General features: G+C 46.2%; 1 protein-coding gene across 1 annotated transcript in view; it reads right to left on the bottom strand.

Annotated features, from left to right (window-relative positions):
• LOC142856062 (solute carrier family 2, facilitated glucose transporter member 3) overlaps positions 1 to 10,286 on the bottom strand; it is a 72,714-nt gene extending 62,428 nt beyond the window's left edge. The window contains exons 1-2 of the mRNA XM_075982856.1: positions 9,694 to 10,286; positions 5,643 to 5,720 (exon numbers count right to left, since the gene is read on the bottom strand). Coding sequence (XP_075838971.1) covers positions 5,643 to 5,663 — 21 coding nt within the window. The 5' untranslated portion in view covers positions 5,664 to 5,720; positions 9,694 to 10,286. The remainder of the gene's footprint in view (positions 1 to 5,642; positions 5,721 to 9,693) is intronic.
• Positions 10,287 to 18,931: the final 8,645 nt, after the last annotated feature.

Below are 18,931 nucleotides of genomic sequence, written 5' to 3'. Positions count from 1 at the left end.
CAACAGACAAAATAGAAACATAAATTTGATCTCATTTCTCCCATTGTCAGAACTCCTCCATGGACTGTCTATCATATTTGGATCAAAAACTTAAAAGCATCTTAGTGGACTGCAGGTCTACGGAACTGGGTCAAGGTCACCTCTGTTTCTCACAGCTCTTCTCCTTGGTGCACCAGGGTAACATTGCTGGTGTTTGTTTAGCCTAGGGCAGTGGTTCTCAACCTGTGGGTCCCGACCCCTTGAGGGTTGAATGACCTTTTTACAGGACTTGCTATCAGATATCCTACATATCAGATATTTACAATTCATAACAAACAAAAAAGTTCACATAGCAAAATCACAGTAGCAACAGGGTGACCACACATGAGGAACTGCAGTAAAGGGTCACAGCATTAGGAAGGCTGAGAACCTGTGCCAGGCAAGCATTTTACCACTAAGCCATATCCATAGTCCTCCTTGTACTTTTAATTTTCACATAGGGTCTCAAATCTAACTCCAGGGCATCTGATGACCTCTTCTGGACTCTGAAGGTACCTGCATGTACATGACACACGCACATACAAACATGACACACAGACATGGCACACGCACATACAGACATGTGCACACACAGCTCCACCGAAAGGCAGCTCACACATACACAGAGCACAGTGCAGTGGATTTTGGCATATTCAGAGTGGTGTTTCTTTTTTAAACATTTATTCGTGTTCTGTGCTCGAGAGCCTCAGCATGCATGTGGAGGTCAGAGGATAACTTTCTGGAATTGGGTCTGTCCTTCCACCATGCGGGCTCTGGAGATTGGTGGCTAGTATCCACGCTGAGCCATCTTTGGGCACAACCTGTATCTTACTTATTTTTGAGACAAAGTTTTGTTCCATAGCCCTGGCTGGCCTGGTTGATGTCGCTTTTGCTGTTCAGTCTTGCCTGTTTTGATAGGTAAGGCTTCAGTGTACAGTAGCCAAGACCATTCATATACAATACGTCTTACTGCTTTGAGGCTGGAGCATTCAGAGCTGCGAACAGTGGTAGCCAAGAATATATGGTCCACAGAGCATACCGTATCCACTCCCAGGATCCATCCAATAGAATATGCTAACTCGGGCTGTGTCTGTGAAGTGTTTATACCCCAGGACCTTTATACACTGTTTCTTTTATATGAATAACTCCAGATTGCCTCATAGCTGGCTCCCGGGCATTCTGTTTCTGCTCAAATTCTTCCTGAAGAGACTTTTCCCCACCAGACCACAGCACAGCACCAGAATGAACAAATGTCCCTCCCTCCCATTTTCTATATTATCTTGACTTATTTTCTGATGTGGGAGTGTCATATATCAATCTGTTGATTTCATTGGTTAAGCAATAAAGAAACTGTTTGGCCCTGTGGGTGGAGTAAACAGAACAGAATGCCGGGAGGAAGAGGAAGTGAGGTCAGACTCGACAGCTCTCCTCTCGGGAGCAGACACCTCAGAGAGAGACGCCATGCTACCTGCTCCAGGGAAGACACACGCTATGAAGCTCCGACCCAGGATGGACTTAGGCTAGAATCTTCCCGGTAAGACCGGTGCTATACAGATGATAAGAAATGGGCTAGTCCAGGTGGGAGAGTTAGCCTAGAAGAGGCTAGGTAGAAATGGGCCAAAGCAGTGTTTAAAAGAATACAGTGTCCATGTAATTATTTCGGGGCATAAGCTAGCCGAGCCAGGCGGCTGGGGTGTTGGGGACGCAGCCCCGCCGCCCCATATTACTACAATTTTCCACTTTAGACTTTCTTTTTTTCTCTTTCTTTGGTTTTTTGAGACAGAGTTTTTCTGTAGCTTTGGAGCCTGTCCTGGAACTAGCTCTTGTAGACCAGGCTGGCCTCGAACTCACAGAGATCTGCCTGCCTTTGTGTCCTGAGTGCTGGGATTAAAGGTGTGCGCCACCACCGCCCGGCTCATTTTAGACTTTTTTATGCCCTGAACTGGAATGTACATTCTGTGAAGACAGTTACAGGCTTCAGTAGTGCCTGTCCCATAAATGAATGGGGGGGGGGGGAGGAAAGAAGAAAAAGAAAAAAAAAAACAAAAACAAAAAAGTCATGTGAAAACAACTGGATGAGCAAAGGAGCCCTTGAAAGAAACGAGTCCTGGAAGAGAAAAGCTCTTTAGTACCCTCAGGGGTTTCATCAGAGGAAAGAGGCCTGAAGACAAGACCAGGGAGGGGCCGGGGATGTGGCTCACATGGAAGAACGCTGCCTGCAGCTCAGTGCCACCACCACATAAACAGACCTGGAGGCTCTCGCCTGGAATCCCAGCACTGGGGACAGATGAAGAGGAGGAAGGATCAGAAGCTCAAAGTCATTCTCAGCTCTACATAGAGTTTGAGGCCAGTCTGAGATTCATGAGACGTTATCTCAAGACAAAATAAAGGAGGAGTAGGGCCATAGAATGGCTCACGAGGTTAAAGCACCTGGTTGCCACTAAGTGCGACAACCCAAGCTCCATTCCAGAAACCCTGTGGTGGAAGGACAGGACAAGATTATCACAAGTTGTCCTCAGGCCTCTGTTAGTGAGCCATGGCACACGCCCCTACATGGTCACTTAAATAAGCACAATATAATAAAAATTTAAAAAGAACAAAGAGCAGTTCTGATTCCTACCATGATTTATATAAATGATGCTTCGGAGTGATTTAACTTCCACGTTATTCACCAATATCATTATAAGGAATTATAGAGGGTTGAGGAGCAAGGATGTTCCAGCTTCTTTGTTTTTAATTTTCTAAATTGGTATCTCTTTCTGAACTAAAAACCCAACGGGTGGATTACAGCTTCTTTTCCTCCCTATGTGTTTGACCCATTACTCTTGGCTCATCTTGACTTCTGAGGTTTTGCCCTTGATGATATTGGATACACTTTCAGCTAGTACCGGGCCTTGTGGGAAGTAAAACCAGGGCTGGTGAGATGGCTCGTCTGGTAAAAGTGACAGCCACTCAACCTGAGTTCAATCCTGAGACCCACATAGTGAGGGAGAACCAGCTTCTGAAAATGGCCCTCTAACCTCCATATGGCCACAGTGGCACATGGGCTCCTCTGTCTATAGTTGGGAATAAATACAGTAAAATTGCTGTTTTGTTTTGTTTTTTTTTAAAATTTATTATGTATTCAGTGTTCTGCCTGCATGTATTCCTGCAGGCCAGAAGAGGGCACCAAATCACATTACAGATGGCTGTGAGCACATGGGGTTGCTGGGAATTGAACTCAGGACCTCTGAAAGGGCAGGCAAAACTCTTATCACTGAGCCATCTCTCCAGCCCAAATCACTGTTTTTTTTCTTTTTTATAAATATTTATTTATTTATTATGTATACAATATTCTGTCTGTGTGTATGTCTGCAGGCCAGAAGAGGACACCAGACCTCATTACAGATGGTTGTGAGCCACCATGTGGTTGCTGGGAATTGAACTCAGGACCTTTGGAAGAGCAGGCAGTGCTCTTAACCACTGAGCCATCTCTCCAGCCCCCCAAATCACTGTTTTTAATTGCTGGTAATACCACCAACAAACACTTTAACCTTTATTTAGCCTTAATTCCCACCAAACTTCTATATTAGTATAATTTGAACATATATATATTTCTTTTAAAGTAAAAGAAGAACAGAGGGGGTTTGGCGGCCCATACTAGTAATCTCAGTATTGTGCAGTGGAGCAAGAGGCTGGTGAGGCTGAGGCCAGCCTGAGTTACATAGTGAGATCCTGACACAATCACACACCGGTGATGCATCTTACCTTAATGCGAAGCCTCAAAAGAAGAGAACAGGGCGGCTTTATAGAGTGAGTTTCTTTTTCTTTCCGACACTGGGTAGCATATGCTAGCCTTGGACTTTCTTTCCACCCATGGTAGCCTACAACTTCTTGAAATGGAAAACAGAGTAACCCCCTTATCTTAAATAGCAAAATCTGATTATTTGATAAACAGGGGAGGATGAGCCACAGCCAGGATGGGCAGGAGGGGAGCTTCTTGGTGGGGAATTGGGGCAGGCAGAGTGTGGAGCAGTTATGCTTTTGGTTAGTGACAGAAACAAACACTTTAAAAAAGGAACCTCCTACTAAAGCCAACCTCCTGGCACCTCATGCCCCCCCCGCCACTTGCCCTGGTAGAAGAGGCTAATGGTCACCCAACACCGACTCATGTCCGTGGTACTGCCTGACCAATTCACAAAGCACTCCGCCCTCTGGCACCACCCCCAACTTGTGGGGGGGAACCCAGACTTAGTCATCACCACGTGTCCTGCCAGCTCTTCTGAACCTCACTGGCACGAGCCAAGCCAGTTTCTCTTGCCAGAGAAATGGAGAATGGAGGTACTGTTTGTGCCATCAGTCCCTTGGCTTCTCAGGCTCTGTGAATGGATTTACACTGTTTTCACCTCTCAGCTTCTGTAAACGAGCAGTGTCTGCTCACCTGCAACACTGGTTGTAGGGTAAATTCACCTGGATATGCACTGCACAGCTGTTTCTTCCAGTCTGAGGAATCCCTTTCTGGGAGGAGAGAGGGGGCTGAAAGCTTGCCCATAGGATGCTAAGAAAGCTTGTGAAACTTAAGACTCAGAAGGGCCTCCCTGAGGTCATTTAAGCAGTTGCTGGTGGGCTTAGGGGGCTAAGGCTGCCTGCAAGTTGTACAGGGAACTCCAATGTCGCGTCTTCCGTGAGAGTTCACCCGTGCTGCTGTGCTTTTGATGATGCAGACATACGTGCAGGCAAAACACCAATGAAAATGAAAGTAAATAAATTATTAAAATAAAAAGAGGGGCTGGAGAGATGGATGGCTCAGAGGTTAAGAGCACTGACTGCTCTTCCAGAGGTCCTGAGTTCAATTCCCAGCAACCACATGGTGGCTCACAACCATCTGTACTGAGATCTGGCGCCCTCCTCTAGTGAGCGGGCATACATCGAGGCAGAATGTTGTGTACATAATAAATGAATAAATATTTAGAAAAAAAAGAAAAAAATAAAATAAAAAGAAAAACAAACCCAGTTTTCACAATCAGCATGCCCTGTTGTTGCTCTTTGTGAGCTGGCTCCCCAAGGAAAACAACTTGACGACAGCATGCTATAAAGACACGGCAGAGCAAAGGGCCACTTACGGTCACGTCCGTAGTTCATATACTAAGTTGACTGAGATTGCCCCCTATGTAAGGACAACATACAAATCTGTGACGTATCCCATATTAAAAACAGTGTGAAAATAGAAGGGAGGGAGAAACTACAAGAGAGGGAGCAAAGGATGGGGGGAGGCGACCATTGTGGAATGACTGAAGAACAGTATACATATGAAAACAATGAATCCTATTTTTTACAAATAATATATGCTAATAACAATACAAAAGAAATCACTGAGTTCCACGTCTTAGCTTGAAAAGCATGCTAAAGGAGACAGCTGCTTTCCTAAGGATGACCATTGAGACTTCAGGAAAAACATCCAAGCCTGTAGCAGAAATAATCTCTCCTACAGGCTAAAGCAGAGACGGGCTCCTCTGTCATCACTTACACACCTTACATGATGATCAAGACAGGAAAAGTTCAGCCAGACGGTGAGCACTGAGGCTGTCAACACCGGCACACCAGTTTGGTACTAACGGGACGGACATTAAACCTCTGTTACTCACGTTGTGTTTATTGGGCTCCATCTCTCTGGTGTAGTAAGACTTGACCTTTCTTCAAATTTCTCTTCAAGGCACAGCTTCCTGTAAATTGTAATTGGTTTGTCAGTTACTTATTCTGTCGAACTAGATTCCCCAAGAGGATAGCCTGCAACTTAGCCCCTGGTCAACTGAGCACTATGACAGTGGGTGATGAATTTCCACACATTCTAATAGTGTCTTAGAATAACTCGGTTCTGGGGTCCTTGTTCAATGGCCAGGGGTGGGCTCCTGGAAAGAGGGAAAAGACGATGAGTATGGTAAAAACCTCTAGATACTGAGTTTCCCCCATCTGCAGAGTGAGCAGGGAGTTAGCTCATCTTGCAGACACAAATTCTGTGATTTTTTGTCTTTTTTTAGATTTGTTATTTTTTATGTATATTAGTGTTTTGCCTGCATGTATTTAGTTTACTCTATATGCTTGATGTCCAAGGAGGTCAAAAGGAAGTGTCAGATCTCCTGGATGCTGGGAACTGAACCCAGTTCCTCTGCAAGAGCATCAAGTTCTCTTAACCACTGAGCCATCTCTCCACCCTCACCAATTCTGTGACTTAATGCAGTCACATAAGAGTTTATTTATTTTTTAAAGGACAAATCTTTTTATTTATTATGTATACAATATTCTGTCTGTGACCAGAAGAGGGCAGTAGACCTCATTACAGATGGTTGTGAGCCACCATGTGGTTGCTGGGAATTGAACTCATGACCTTTGGAAGAGCAGGCAATGCTCTTAACCACTGAGCCATCTCTCCAACCCCCTCATAGAAGAGTTAAAGTAAGCCGGGCGATGGTGGCCCACGCCTTTATTTTTATTTTTATTTTTTTTAAATATTTATTTATTTATTATGTATACAATATTCTGTCTGTATGTATGCCTGCAGGCCAGAAGATGGCACCAGACCCCATTACAGATGGTTGTGAGCCACCATGTGGTTGCTGGGAATTGAACTCAGGACCTTTGGAAGAGCAGGCAATGCTCTTAACCTCTGAGCCATCTCTCCAGCCCCTGGCGCACGCCTTTAATCCCAGAACTCGGGAGGCAGAGGCAGGAGGATCTCTGTGAGTTCGAGACCAGCCTGGTCTACAGAGCTAGTTCCAGGAGAGGCTCCAAAGCCACAGAGAAACCCTGTCTCGAAAATCCAAAAAAAAAAAAAAAAGAGTTAAAGTAGTGGGGGCTGGAGAGATGGCTCAGCAGTTAAGGGCACTGGCTGTTCTTCCAGAAGACCCAGGTTCAAATCCCAGCACCCACATGGCAGCTCACAATTGTCTGTGACTCCAGTTCCAAGGGATATGATACCTTCACACCAATGCACATAAAATAAAGTTAAAGGAAAAAAAAGAGGTAAAGTAGCCAGGTGGTGGCGGCTCATGCACTCGGGAGGCAGAGGCAGGCAGATCTCTGTGAGTTCTAGGCCAGCCTGGTCTACAAGAGCTAGTTCCAGGACAGGCTCCAAAGCTACAGAGAAACCCTGTCTCGAAAAAAACAAAACAAAACAAAAAAGAGTTAAAGTATTTGGAGAACTACCCCCGCAGCTCCCGGTGTACTTAGAGATTTGGTTATGCTGTGGTGGGTGACTCTCCCTTGAGAAACATGCTCGTGCTTTCCGGTGTGTCTTCTTTCTCCTAACCCTATGCTTAGAAGCTTCTGAAATCTCTTCAAAATAAACACACAAAATACTGCTTCAATAGCCTCTTCTCTTGCATAGATGCTTCTATAGTATAGAATAGGTCTATAGTATTGTTATATGGATGTAATATGCTATTTATCCACCAACTTTTTGTTGTTGAAATTTGCGTTGTTCCCAGTTTTCATTTTTTCTCTCCCCCAAGACAGGGTTTGTGTAGCCCTGGCTATCCTGGAACTAGCTCTGTAGCCCAGGCTGGCCTCAAACTCACAGAGCTCCACCTGCCTCTGCCTCCTGAGTGCTGGTATGAAAGGTGTGTGCCACCACCGCCTGACACAGTTTTCAATTGTTGCAGTTAAAACTATGAACAACAACAGATTTAAAATGCTTGATTGAAATAGCCCATGTCAGACTCCTTTAACCCCACCACTCAAAAGGTAGACCTCTGTGAGTTCGAGGCCAGACAGGTCCACAGAGAGTTTCAGGACGTCCAGGGCTACACAGTGAGACTGTCTCTGAAACAACAAAATGAAGTCTTTGAAAGCATCTGCCTCCTTTTACCCTCACCTGCGCTCAGACCTTTTCCGTGAGTCGCAGCAGTCCGAAATCACGGCTCTGCTGAGCAAGCCGTCTGTTTCCTCCACCCCTCCTTCTCCTGACCTGGACAGCTGGCTTTGAAGGTCAGCTGAGATCAGTAAGTGAAATTGCTAGTTTGGTTGGAGCCTTAGGACATACTGTCCCTTTGACTGTCTCTCCCTCTCCATTCCTCCTCTTCTTCCTCTCTTTGGTTAGGGGGTGTGTATGACTAGTTATGCAGCAGGTCTGGCTTCAGACCTATGACCTTCCTGCTTTAGCCTCCAGAGTGCTGGGACTGAAGGCATCTGTCACCACACTCGTGACTCATAGCTTTCTTGTGTCTTCTTATCTTCTGCTGTCTTCCTCACAACACTCTCACTTCTTACCATCTGTGTGTCTCTCAAAAAGCAAAGCAAAGAAACCTCCCGCTGCCCTGGTAATTCAAATAAATAAGCTTTTCTTTAAAGGTGAGGTGCCAGACTGCACAGTGTGACTCATGCCTTTAATTCCAGCACTCGGGAGGCAGAGGCAGGCGGAGCTCTGTGAGATCGAGGTCAGCCTGGCCTACACAGGCTAGTTCCAGGACAGGTTCCAAAGCCACAGAGAAACCCTGCCTTGAAATACAAGAAAAAAAAGTGGGGGGGTGTCAGGACCAGCAAGATAGTTTAGTGTTTAGTGCGTAAGGGTGCTTGCTGCCAAGCCTGACAATCTGAATTTGATCCCTGGAACCCAATAGTGGAAGAAGGAACCAATTCCTACAAGTTGTCCTTTGACTGACACATCCACAAGGTGGCAAGCACATGCTCGAACACACACTGAATAAATCAACCCTGAGATGTGAAAAATAAACACTTAAAGTTAAGGTCTGAGGATCATAGTGGTCAGGGACAGCCTGAGCAATGTGGTGAGCCCCTGTCTCAAAACTAAATGCAAAAGGTGGTATGGAGGTTGGGGTGGGGGTGGGTGGGGTGTATAGAGCTATAGCAGAGCAGGGGACACGGGCCCAGCAGGTGTTCAATCCCCAGTACTGTGTGACAAGGAAAAAAAAGTGGTTAACTCAGAATAACTCCTTGCCTCTGTGCATTAAACCTGGAGAAACCAATACTATTTTGCCCAGGGCAGTTAGCTGGCTTTTCATCCTTTCTCAAACACTTGATGACTGGATAACCCATCATTTGCTAAGAAAAAGCCAGTTTTCCTCTGGTTTCAGAGACCCTGGCAGGTGTCTTTCATGGCTAACACAGTTCCCTCTCTGCAATCCAGCTCTGCTTGGGTTCCCTTGAGGCTTGCTCTCAGTCAGATCTCTCTGGGAAGTTACTTTCAACAAGGTATTCTCAGACAAACCACTCTCTCTACCCTGCACTTGGCTTAACATACAAAGCTGTCCTGATTCCTTCACCTGATTACATTTCTCTTGAAAAGATACGGGGTCTGATGGCACCAGCCTGTAATTCAAGGTACTACCTGGAGCCCGATGCAGGTGGATCTAAAGTTCCAATCCAACCTGGGCTAGAAGGGAGTTCAAGGCCACAGAGAGCGTCTGTCTCAAAAAATTAACAAGGCTGGGGATATAGTTCAACGGTGTAGTTCCTTGCTGGCATAACCAAGGCTGTTTCCATACTCTTACAAAGATTTCCCTCTATGATCTATGCTATACCCATTTAAGCCAGGATGCTGAGGTCCAGGAAGGCGGGCAGTTTGTCTGTGTGCTTGGCTGAAGACCCTGGGAAGCAGGAGGTGCTCACTAAACACCGTTGGGGGCGACCCGGAGAGCAGCCTCCACCCTCCACCCACCGCCTCCCCCGCCTCTCACCCACCATCCCCGCAGTTGTCCGGGCCGAGCTCCGCCCAACCGCCTGCGTTGTGGCCCCGCTCTGTCCCGGCACCGTGCCGGAGTGACAGCGCAGCCGCCACCGCTGCCACCGCCACCGCAGCCGTTAGCCCCGCGCAGTCGCCAGCCGACTTTCCGTTCTGAAGGGTCCGTTGACGAGGAAAACGTGCCCGGCGCCCGCTGCTCGCTGCGTCTACCCAGCACGCTCCAATTACCGGGGAGGCATGGATCCCCTCAGGGACGGCGCAGTGCCTGCTCCTCACCTGGCCACCAACCGACCAGCCGCAGTCTGGAGTCCTCGGGAGAGCTCCGAATGTGCCAGCGCCCCGAACTTTCACGGGGTAACCGTCCTGGGCCCCGCCACCCTCCGCGCCACCGTTAGGAGTGTGGTGACGGTGACATTGCTGCTTTAAGAGACGTCGGAGCCCCTCGCGCATCCACGCCCCCCGGGACCGCGCACAGACATCCCAGCGGAAAGAGCTCGGGGATCCTGCAAAACCAACGTGTTCGCCTTCGTCTCTGAAAGAACTCTGGTGTCGCAAGGGTCTGCTGCCCCGTTGGTGTGTCGGGCAGACCAAATGCCTAGGTTTGGGATGACCAGGTTTGGAAGACCAGGGTCGCAATGACCCGGAGCCACGGAACAGGAGGCTCGCAGGACATTTTATAAACATCGAAGTTGCACTTCTCAAAAAGGGAATTGCAATGGACAAACCCACACTTGCAAAGGTGTACAACTGAGGAAATCACTAGGAAACTTCAAATTAAAGCTATGTATGCTAGTAGGCCCGCTCCAAAGGCTCTAACAGGAAAAGGGGGGCCTGGGAGGGGAAAGAAAGGGATGTCAAGAAGCAGAGGTGAATAGAACGCTCATACATTATTTTGGCTTTTTTTTTTTTAAGACAAGGACCTTATGTAGCCCAGGCTGGCTCCAAACTTACCGTGTAGTTGAGGCTGGCCTAAAACTCCTGATCATCCTGCCCCTACTACCTGAATACCAGGGTTACAGGTATGTGCTACCATGCTTAGCTTTGGGTTTGGCATTTTTAAAAAGAGATTTATTCTGTAAGCAGGCAGTGGTAGCACACTCCTTTAATCCCAGCACTCGGGAGGCAGAGGCAGAGGCAGGTGGATCTCTGTAAGTTTGAGGCCAGCATGGTCTACACAAGTTCAGGATAACCAGGGCTACACAGAGAAACTCTGTCTAAAAACAACAAAAAAATTTTATTCTTTCTCTCTCTCTCTCTCTCTCTCTCTCTCTCTCTCTCTCTCTCTCTCTCTCTCTGTGTGTGTGTGTGTGTGTGTGTGTGAGAGAGAGAGAGAGAGAGAGAGAGAGGGCTCACTCTATATCATAGACTGGCCTTAAACTAGTAGTAGTCCTCCTGCCTCAGTGCTGAATTATAGGCATGAACCATCATATCTAGTTCATGTGTTGTTAATGGGTATATAAACCAATAAATGGTAAACAAACAAACAAACAAAAGCCCACTTTGGAAAACTGACAGTATTTATCTGAACAGAGCATAGGTCTACACCATATCACCGAGCGATCTGTCTCACATATATATTCAGCAGAAATTATACATATGCAAGCCAAAAAATAGGCGTTAGAAGGTTGGTGACAAGGTCTTTGACTCTTATTTAAAATTTTTCATTACATTTTGTGTATGGGGGGCGGCGCCCAGAAGACAACTTGTGAGAATTGGTTTTCTCCTCTCACCACGTGGGTTCTGAGGATTGAACTCAGATCACCAGGCAGGGAGGGCAATAGGTTCCATTTCTAATGAGCCATCAAACTAGCCTTAGTTCTTGAGTTCTTGAAAGAAAAAATTCAGTCAAGAGACGTATGCAATCCTTCTTTCGAGACAGGGTTTGTCTGTGTTACAAACAGCTCTAGCTGTCCTTAGCACTTACTCTGTAAACCAGGCTGGCCTCAAACTCACAGAGCTGCCTGCCTCTGCCTCCTGAGTGCTGGGATCAAAGGTGTGTGCCACCACCAGCCGGCTACAGTTTAACAGACACTCACCTAGCCAAGCAAGCAAGTCCTCCAAAGAGAGACTGGGGTGGGCTGCCTCTAGGGAGAACTGGTGGCCTCATGGTAAATCTGCATCACGGATTTTTTTTTTTAAGTTTTAATGAATATTTATGAAGTGAGTCGCCTGTTCACAGGCTGAGGTCATTTCCCTCAAGATTCCTAAGGAAGGTCACGAAGTAGGGTGAGTCAGGACCGCAGTGTAAAGGGCAGTCTGACGGAGCTGAGCTCTTTGAGGTTGGTGCACACGTGGTTGGAAACGCTGCGGTTCCTTCGTTTTTGATAGGGCGGTGCAGCCGTTCTGCAGCCCGAGGAGAATTAACCACAGACGGACAATGAACTCCAGGAGACACAGCTGAATAGCTGCGGCTATCTTACCTTTTTTGCGACTTCTCAAGATCCATTCGTAATTGTATGGATGAACCATGGTATGGTTGTCAGTTAAGACATTTTGTTATTTTTTAAAAAACTGAATCTTTATCATGGAAAAATGGGACTAAGGGTACCAGGCTTTTCCTTTTGGGCCACCAACCAGCTCCCAAACCATGACACGGAGACTTATTAGTTCTGAATGCCTGGCCTAGCTTAGGCTTGTTTCTGGCTAGCTCTTTTAACTTAAATTAACCTGATTCTCTTTATCTACCTTTTGCCTTGGGGCTTCTGTATATCTTAACTTTCATGGCTTCTCTACGTCTGTCTGTCTATCTGTCGTCTGCCTGGCTTCTTGTCCTGGGCATGGCCCTCATTTTCTTCTTCCCTTGCCATGCACCGCGCTCCCGTGTCTGCGCTCTGTGCGCTGGCACCCAATTCACGAGCTTTGGGAAAGGGGCTGGAGGTTAAAATACACAGACACACAGACAGAGAGACAGCGACACGGGTCATCCTTGAATTCCCCAAGAATGCCCCCTTTATTGTGTTCAGGGGCAGATTATATAGAGATAGCCACGCCCCAGCCAAACCCACCAGAAACCACTCTCCTGCCATCAGGAACTCCTGAGGGTCTCGTGCTCAGAGCAGCCGTAGGCACTCAGATCAGGGGATTACAAGAAATTCAGGATCTGGGGGCTCACTGCTCCCAACATTCTCTCATTCTTCCTCTCTCTTCTTTTGAGCCTAGATTTCTCTTCCTATCTATTCTCTCTGCCTAGCTATTGGTTGTCCAGCTTTTTATTAGACCAATCAGGTGCCTTAGGCAGTCAAGGTGAAACAGATGCAACACATCTGTACACAATAAAACACAACTCCTTACACTGTAAACAAACGCAGCATAGACAGATGTAATGCATCTGGTTAAAGTAATACTCTACAACAGCTAAGTTTTTAAAGTTTATGCTTTTAAATTATTTTTGATTATGTGTACTGTGTGTCTGAGTGGGGTGTGTGCATGTGAGTGTGTGTGTGGAGTGTGTGCACATGAGTGTAGAGGTGTGTGTGCCTAAGTGGAATGGGAGGATGTGAGTATGTGTGTGTCTGAGTGGGTGTGTGCATGTGAATGTATGTGTGTGTCTGAGTGGGTGTGTACACGTGAATCTATGTGTGTGTCTGAGTGGGTGTGTGCACGTGAATCTATGTGTGTGTCTGAGTGGGTGTGTGCACGTGAATGTATGTGTGTGTGCAAAGTATGTGCATGTGAATCTATGTGTGTGTCTGAGTGGGTGTGTGCATGTGAATCTATGTGTGTGTCTGAGTGGGTGTGTGCACGTGAGTATATGTGTGTGTCTGAGTGAGTGTGTGCACGTGAGTGTATGTGTGTGTCTAAGTGGGTGTGTGCATGTGAGTGTATGTGTGTGTCTAAGTGGGTGTGTGCACGTGAATCTATGTGTGTATCTGAGTGGGTGTGTGCATGTGAATCTATGTGTGTGTCTGAGTGGGTGTGTGCATGTGAATGTATGTGTGTATCTGAGTGGGTGTGTGCACGGGACTGTAGGTGCCTTCAGAGGATAAAGGTGTCATCAGATCCTCAAGGAGCCGGAGCTAAAGGCAGTTGGGAGCTGACATACATGGATGCTAGGAGCTGCACTCTGGTTCTCTGCAAGAACAGGATGTGCTCGAAACTGTGGAGCCATCTCTCCAACTCCCCCACAGTTTATTTTCTAGACAGGGTTTCTCTGTGTAGCCCTGCCTGTCCTGGAACTTCCTTTGTGAACCAGGCTGGCCTCTTGCCCTCTGCAGTACTGGGATTAAAATCATGCACCACCACCTGGCACTGTTTGTTTGTTTTTTTTTTAATATGAACGTTTACTTGCCTGTGTATGTACCACATGCATGTCTGATGTCCAAGGCGGCCAGAAGAGGGTGTCAGGTCTCCTGGCACAGGGGTCTCAGGTAGTCGTGAGTTGCTATGTGGGCTCTGGAAACTGTACTCCTGTCCTCTGCAAGAGCAGTGTGTGCTCTCCACCTCTGAGTCATCTCTCCAATCCCCTAATTATTTTATTTTTGAGACAGGGTCTCTCTATGTGGTCCTCAATGACCAGGAACTCTCTCTATAGATTATGCTAGCCTTAAACTCACAGCGATCTGCCTATGTCTGACTCCCAAGTGCTAGACTTAAAGGCATGTGCCACTATAGTTGACTCTTTCTTTCTCTTTTTGATCACACGTGTGTGTGTGTGTGTGTGTGTGTGTGTGTGTGTGTGTGTACACGTGTGCATAGCTGGCATGACGAGGTCAGAGGACAACTTGCAGGAGTCATTTCTCTCCTTTCCTGTGGTCCTGGGGATTAAACTCGCTTGTCAGGCTTAGTGGCAAGCACCGCCATATAATGAGCCTGTTATTTTTAGTCTTTGATTAGCACATGGCTATGGGTTTTCCTAGGATATTTCAAACGTACATCTCATTGTGCTTTGCTTATATTCATGCTCCCCGTTCACCCCTTCTTGGGCCACCTCCCCTTTCCTTAGTCTCCTTCCTGTTGGTTCCTTGTCATGAACAGGTTTTCAGGTAATCCTAGCACACTTGGGAGGCTACACAAAGAAGCCCTATCTCAAACACACATACACACACACACATACACACACACACACACACACACACACAGAGTCAGGCGCTGGTGGCACACCTCTTTAATTCCAGCACTTGACAGGCAGAGGCAGGCAGATCTTCCTGAGTTCAAGGGCAGTCACTACAGAGTGAGCTTCAGGACAGTCAGGGCTACACAGAAAAACCCTGTCTAAGAAAAAAACAAAACAATCAGAAGGGTTTTTTTTTAGGGAAATTGGAGAGATGGTTCAGTGATTAACAGTGTGTTCTGCCCTTGCAGAGGACCCAACACCCAAACTGTGTGACTCAAAACTGTGTGAAACTCCAGCTACACAAGGCTCTGAGGGATTTAATGCTTCTGCCTCCATAGGCACCTGCACTCACGTGTACTTTGGGAGGTAGAGAGGCACGTCTCTGTGACTTTGAGGCTCCAAGCCAGTAAGGGCTGCACAGTGAAATCTTGCTTCAAAATAAATAATAAACAAAAGTTTTGTTTGTTTGTTTGTTTGAGATAGGGTTTCTCTGTAGCTTTGGATCCTGCCCTGGAACTCTTATCTGTAGACCAGGCTGGCGTGGAACTCACAACTGCCTCTGCCTCTCGAGTGCTGGGATTAAAGGTGTGTGTCATCACCACCCGGCAGGGCTGAATTACTAATTTGGATACATTCCTCTTGGCCTAAGGTCAGCAGATATTTACCTGAGAATTACTATTCTAAACCACTCATAAACACTGTGGGGACTTTGAAAGGAATCTCTGCTTTCTGGGAGTGCATAGGTTAGGAGGTGATCCAAGAGTCATTGCTTGGGAGCAGTCTTTGATATGGCTAATTAAATATTTGTGTGTGTGTGTGTATGTGTACCTGAGTGTATTTATGTGTAACACATGCATGCAGAAACCTGAAGGTGTCAAAAGACAGCATTAGATCCCCTGGAACTGAAGTGAACAGCATCGTGGGAGCTGAGAACTGAATCAGAGTCCCTGCCTCCTTCAAGAGCACTAAGTGCGGGCTGGAGAGGTGGCGCAGTGGTTAAGAACACTGACTGCTCTTCCAGAGGACCTGAGTTCAATTCCCAACACCCACCTCTCCAGCCCATAATATGGCTAATTGTTAGAAAACCCGAGAATACTGACAGTCAGGTGTGGCTGCATACACCCAGGATCACAGGAGTTTTTTTTGTCCAGTTTCTCTAGAACCGAGGAGTAGCTCTTCATTGCTAAGTACAGAAGAGTCCTGGCCACCTGGGTCAGTTGGCTTTGGTAGTGGGGACTGAGCCTGAGGTGTCTTCCAACTGCTGAAGTATCAGTTTGACACAAAGTAGGTGCTGAATGATGTCAATAACCGCTTATTGGAATTATTGGGGAAAATTATAACGGAAGCCAGGACTTTTAGCTACAATTTATGATCGGCCAATAACTGGCCATACTTAACAGACATGGAAAGTAAAAGAAGTCACCTTCAGCCAGCCAGCAGGTCCTGCAACAGTGCTGGCTTTGCCTAGCACCCAGGACCTAATCACTATCATGGGCATAGCTGGCTGGCAAGGCAGTGTTAGCCACAATAGTGGCTTTCTGATCCCTGGACCACAGTGCAGTGCGGTGTGCTCACCAAGTTGATGATGCCACCAATACCTTCTAAGTTACCCTAGTAGATGACTTTAGTAGTTGAATTCTTGGAGCCACTTTTTTTTCTTTTCATCTCTTCAGTCCTTTATTTTTAAAAACAAACTATCTTTTTTCATTATACATACCAATCCAAGTTCCCACTCCTTCCATTCCCTCCACTTACCCCTCTTAGAACCATTTCTAAGATGCTGCAGGCTCTTCTGACAATTTTGTAAGCACCTAAGCCCCTGTATGAAGACTTTCCCTATGTAAAGCTCTCTCTGTTCACTGCAACTTGTGCCCAAAACCAACAAAAAGACTGAGTCCTGTATATAAAAGAGCCTTTACTCTTATTCAAGTCTGAACTCAGGCTCTCCGTGAGAGAGCCTTGACCTCAGTTGGGGTGAGTTTTAATCTTAGCAGAAGTTGGGGTGAGGGATTTCTAAGGTTCAGGACCCCTGATTGGCTGACATTTGCCTAGGGGTATCTTGATGAAGGGAGATAGGTGTGCTGGGCTGAGGGACATCAGGTGATCCTATCTACAATAGTTGGAATGTTAGGAATTTCCTTTGGAAGGTCTGTTCCTGGGTGGCACCAAGGCTTTCTCAGGTTGTGGTCTTTCTTGGAACCAGGTATTGCCTTAGGGTAAACAGTTATTGAGACTCAGGCGTCTTTTGAGGTTGTCACAGCTGGGTCCTATATTCCCCACTTCACAAGTACCGATGACAGGACATGGGACATGCTTGCCCAGGGTTCTTTTTTTTCTTTTTTTAAAAAGAATTATTTATTATGAATACAGTGTTCTGCCTGCATGTTTACCGGCAAGCCAGAAGAGGGAGCTAGATCTCACTACAGATGGTTGTGAACCACCATGTGACTGCTGGGAATTGATCTCAGGACCTCTGGAAGAGCAGTCAGTGCTCTTAGCGGCGGAGCCATCTCTCCTGCCCTTGTCCAAGGGTTTAAGGGGATGGTATTGGAACCTAAGTACCATTAGCTAACAGATTTTTTTAAGGGCAGTGACCATCCTCTGCTACCAGGCCTTGTAGCTTTGACCTCTGAGTACAACCAAGTTATAAACCCGAATGTCCTCTTTGGTTCTGTGTTTCAGCATAAAGGACCAAAGTGTCTTATTTTAGAACCATTTTAGTTATCAAATCCATTAATTGACAGCCCTGGGCCTGTTCTCTTGGTATGTCAATGGGCGTTATAGGTAGTCATTTGCACCCCATGCCAGGGAGTTCTCCCTTGTTTCAGCATTTCAATCCATTTTGGGCAGGGAGCATGGGACGATGAGTTCTTTTCTGTAACTACTTTGAGCTGACATTGGGGTGTTCTTATCAGGGTCCAAGAAGGCTGCAAGGCTAGTCGAAGGTAAGGAGGGAATTCAGGCAATGGGTCATTCATCAGAAGCGTCTGGTTCGCTGACTGCACTGAAGAGACAGGGAGCATTCACACGGGCTGGACTGGGCCACCTCAGCTTTCAGCACGGCCAGGGCTCGCAGTCATTTGGAACAGGCTGCAGTCAGCAGCTGATGCTTGGATGCGTCTGTCAGCCAAGTGGAAACCTGCTGAGACAAGTTTGAACTAGGAACAGAAGTTAACGTTTATGAACTTAGGGCTGGAGAGATGGCTCAGTGGTTAAGAGCATTGCCTGCTCTTCCAAAGGTTCTGAGTTCAATTCCCAGCAACCACATGGTGGCTCACAACCATCTGTAATGAGGTCTGGTGCCCTCTTCTGGCCTGCAGGCATACACACAGACAGAATATTGTATACATAATGAATAAATAAATAAATAAATATTTAAAAAAAACATTTATGAACTTAAAGGAAAATATTACATTTGAAACTTTCAGGCCCACAGTCTTTGTAAGTGGGAAGGGGAGGAGTCCCAAGACCAGGAGAGAGAAATACCATCCTCAGGAATAGACAGGTGGGGAAAACTCAGGCTGAACTTACCTGGAATCCTTTTCACCTGTGAGAAGTGGAACCAGTTCTTTTTCCTGAAGCCTATATGAATTTTATTTTACAGAAGGACATAAAAATTTTATATATTAGTATTGCCAATCTTTTTTATTGTTGTTGGGTTTTTTTTGCTTTTTCGAGGCAGGGTTTCTCTGTAGCTTTGGAACCTGTCCTGGAACTAGCTCTTGTAGACCAAGCTGGCCTCTGTACTGAAATCTACATTGTAGAAAAAGCAGGTAATGGGTATCTGTAAGGCAGCAGGAACGTCTGTTCCTACTTTTGTAACTCAGCAAAAATAACAGACTTGGGTTAGAAGCATGTACATTTTTCTTCTGTCCTGAGAGCCAGCTATAGATTGGACAGAGACATCTCTGGCCTGATAAGAAATATCTTTAAGTTTATATTTAGAAGGCCACTAAAATAAATCCAAAATCTTGAGCTTGTGACTGAGCAGTAAGTAGTCCCTGCTCTACCAGCCTTTCAGAACTCTTCAGTTTTACATCATAGAAGAGAAAAATAATCGAAAACATTTTTATATCTTAAATTATCTCCATATTTTTATAACTTGTATTTATATCTGAAGTCATTTTCTGAGACCCTTACACTTCTGACACTTAGCACCTAAGTTCCTGTATTAATTTTTTTCT

Source organism: Microtus pennsylvanicus, chromosome 8 (genome assembly GCF_037038515.1).
Source record: "Microtus pennsylvanicus isolate mMicPen1 chromosome 8, mMicPen1.hap1, whole genome shotgun sequence".
NCBI classification, from domain to species: domain Eukaryota; kingdom Metazoa; phylum Chordata; class Mammalia; order Rodentia; family Cricetidae; genus Microtus; species Microtus pennsylvanicus.
Note: the sequence above shows the minus strand (reverse complement) of the source record. Positions and strands in the feature narration are given on the sequence as shown.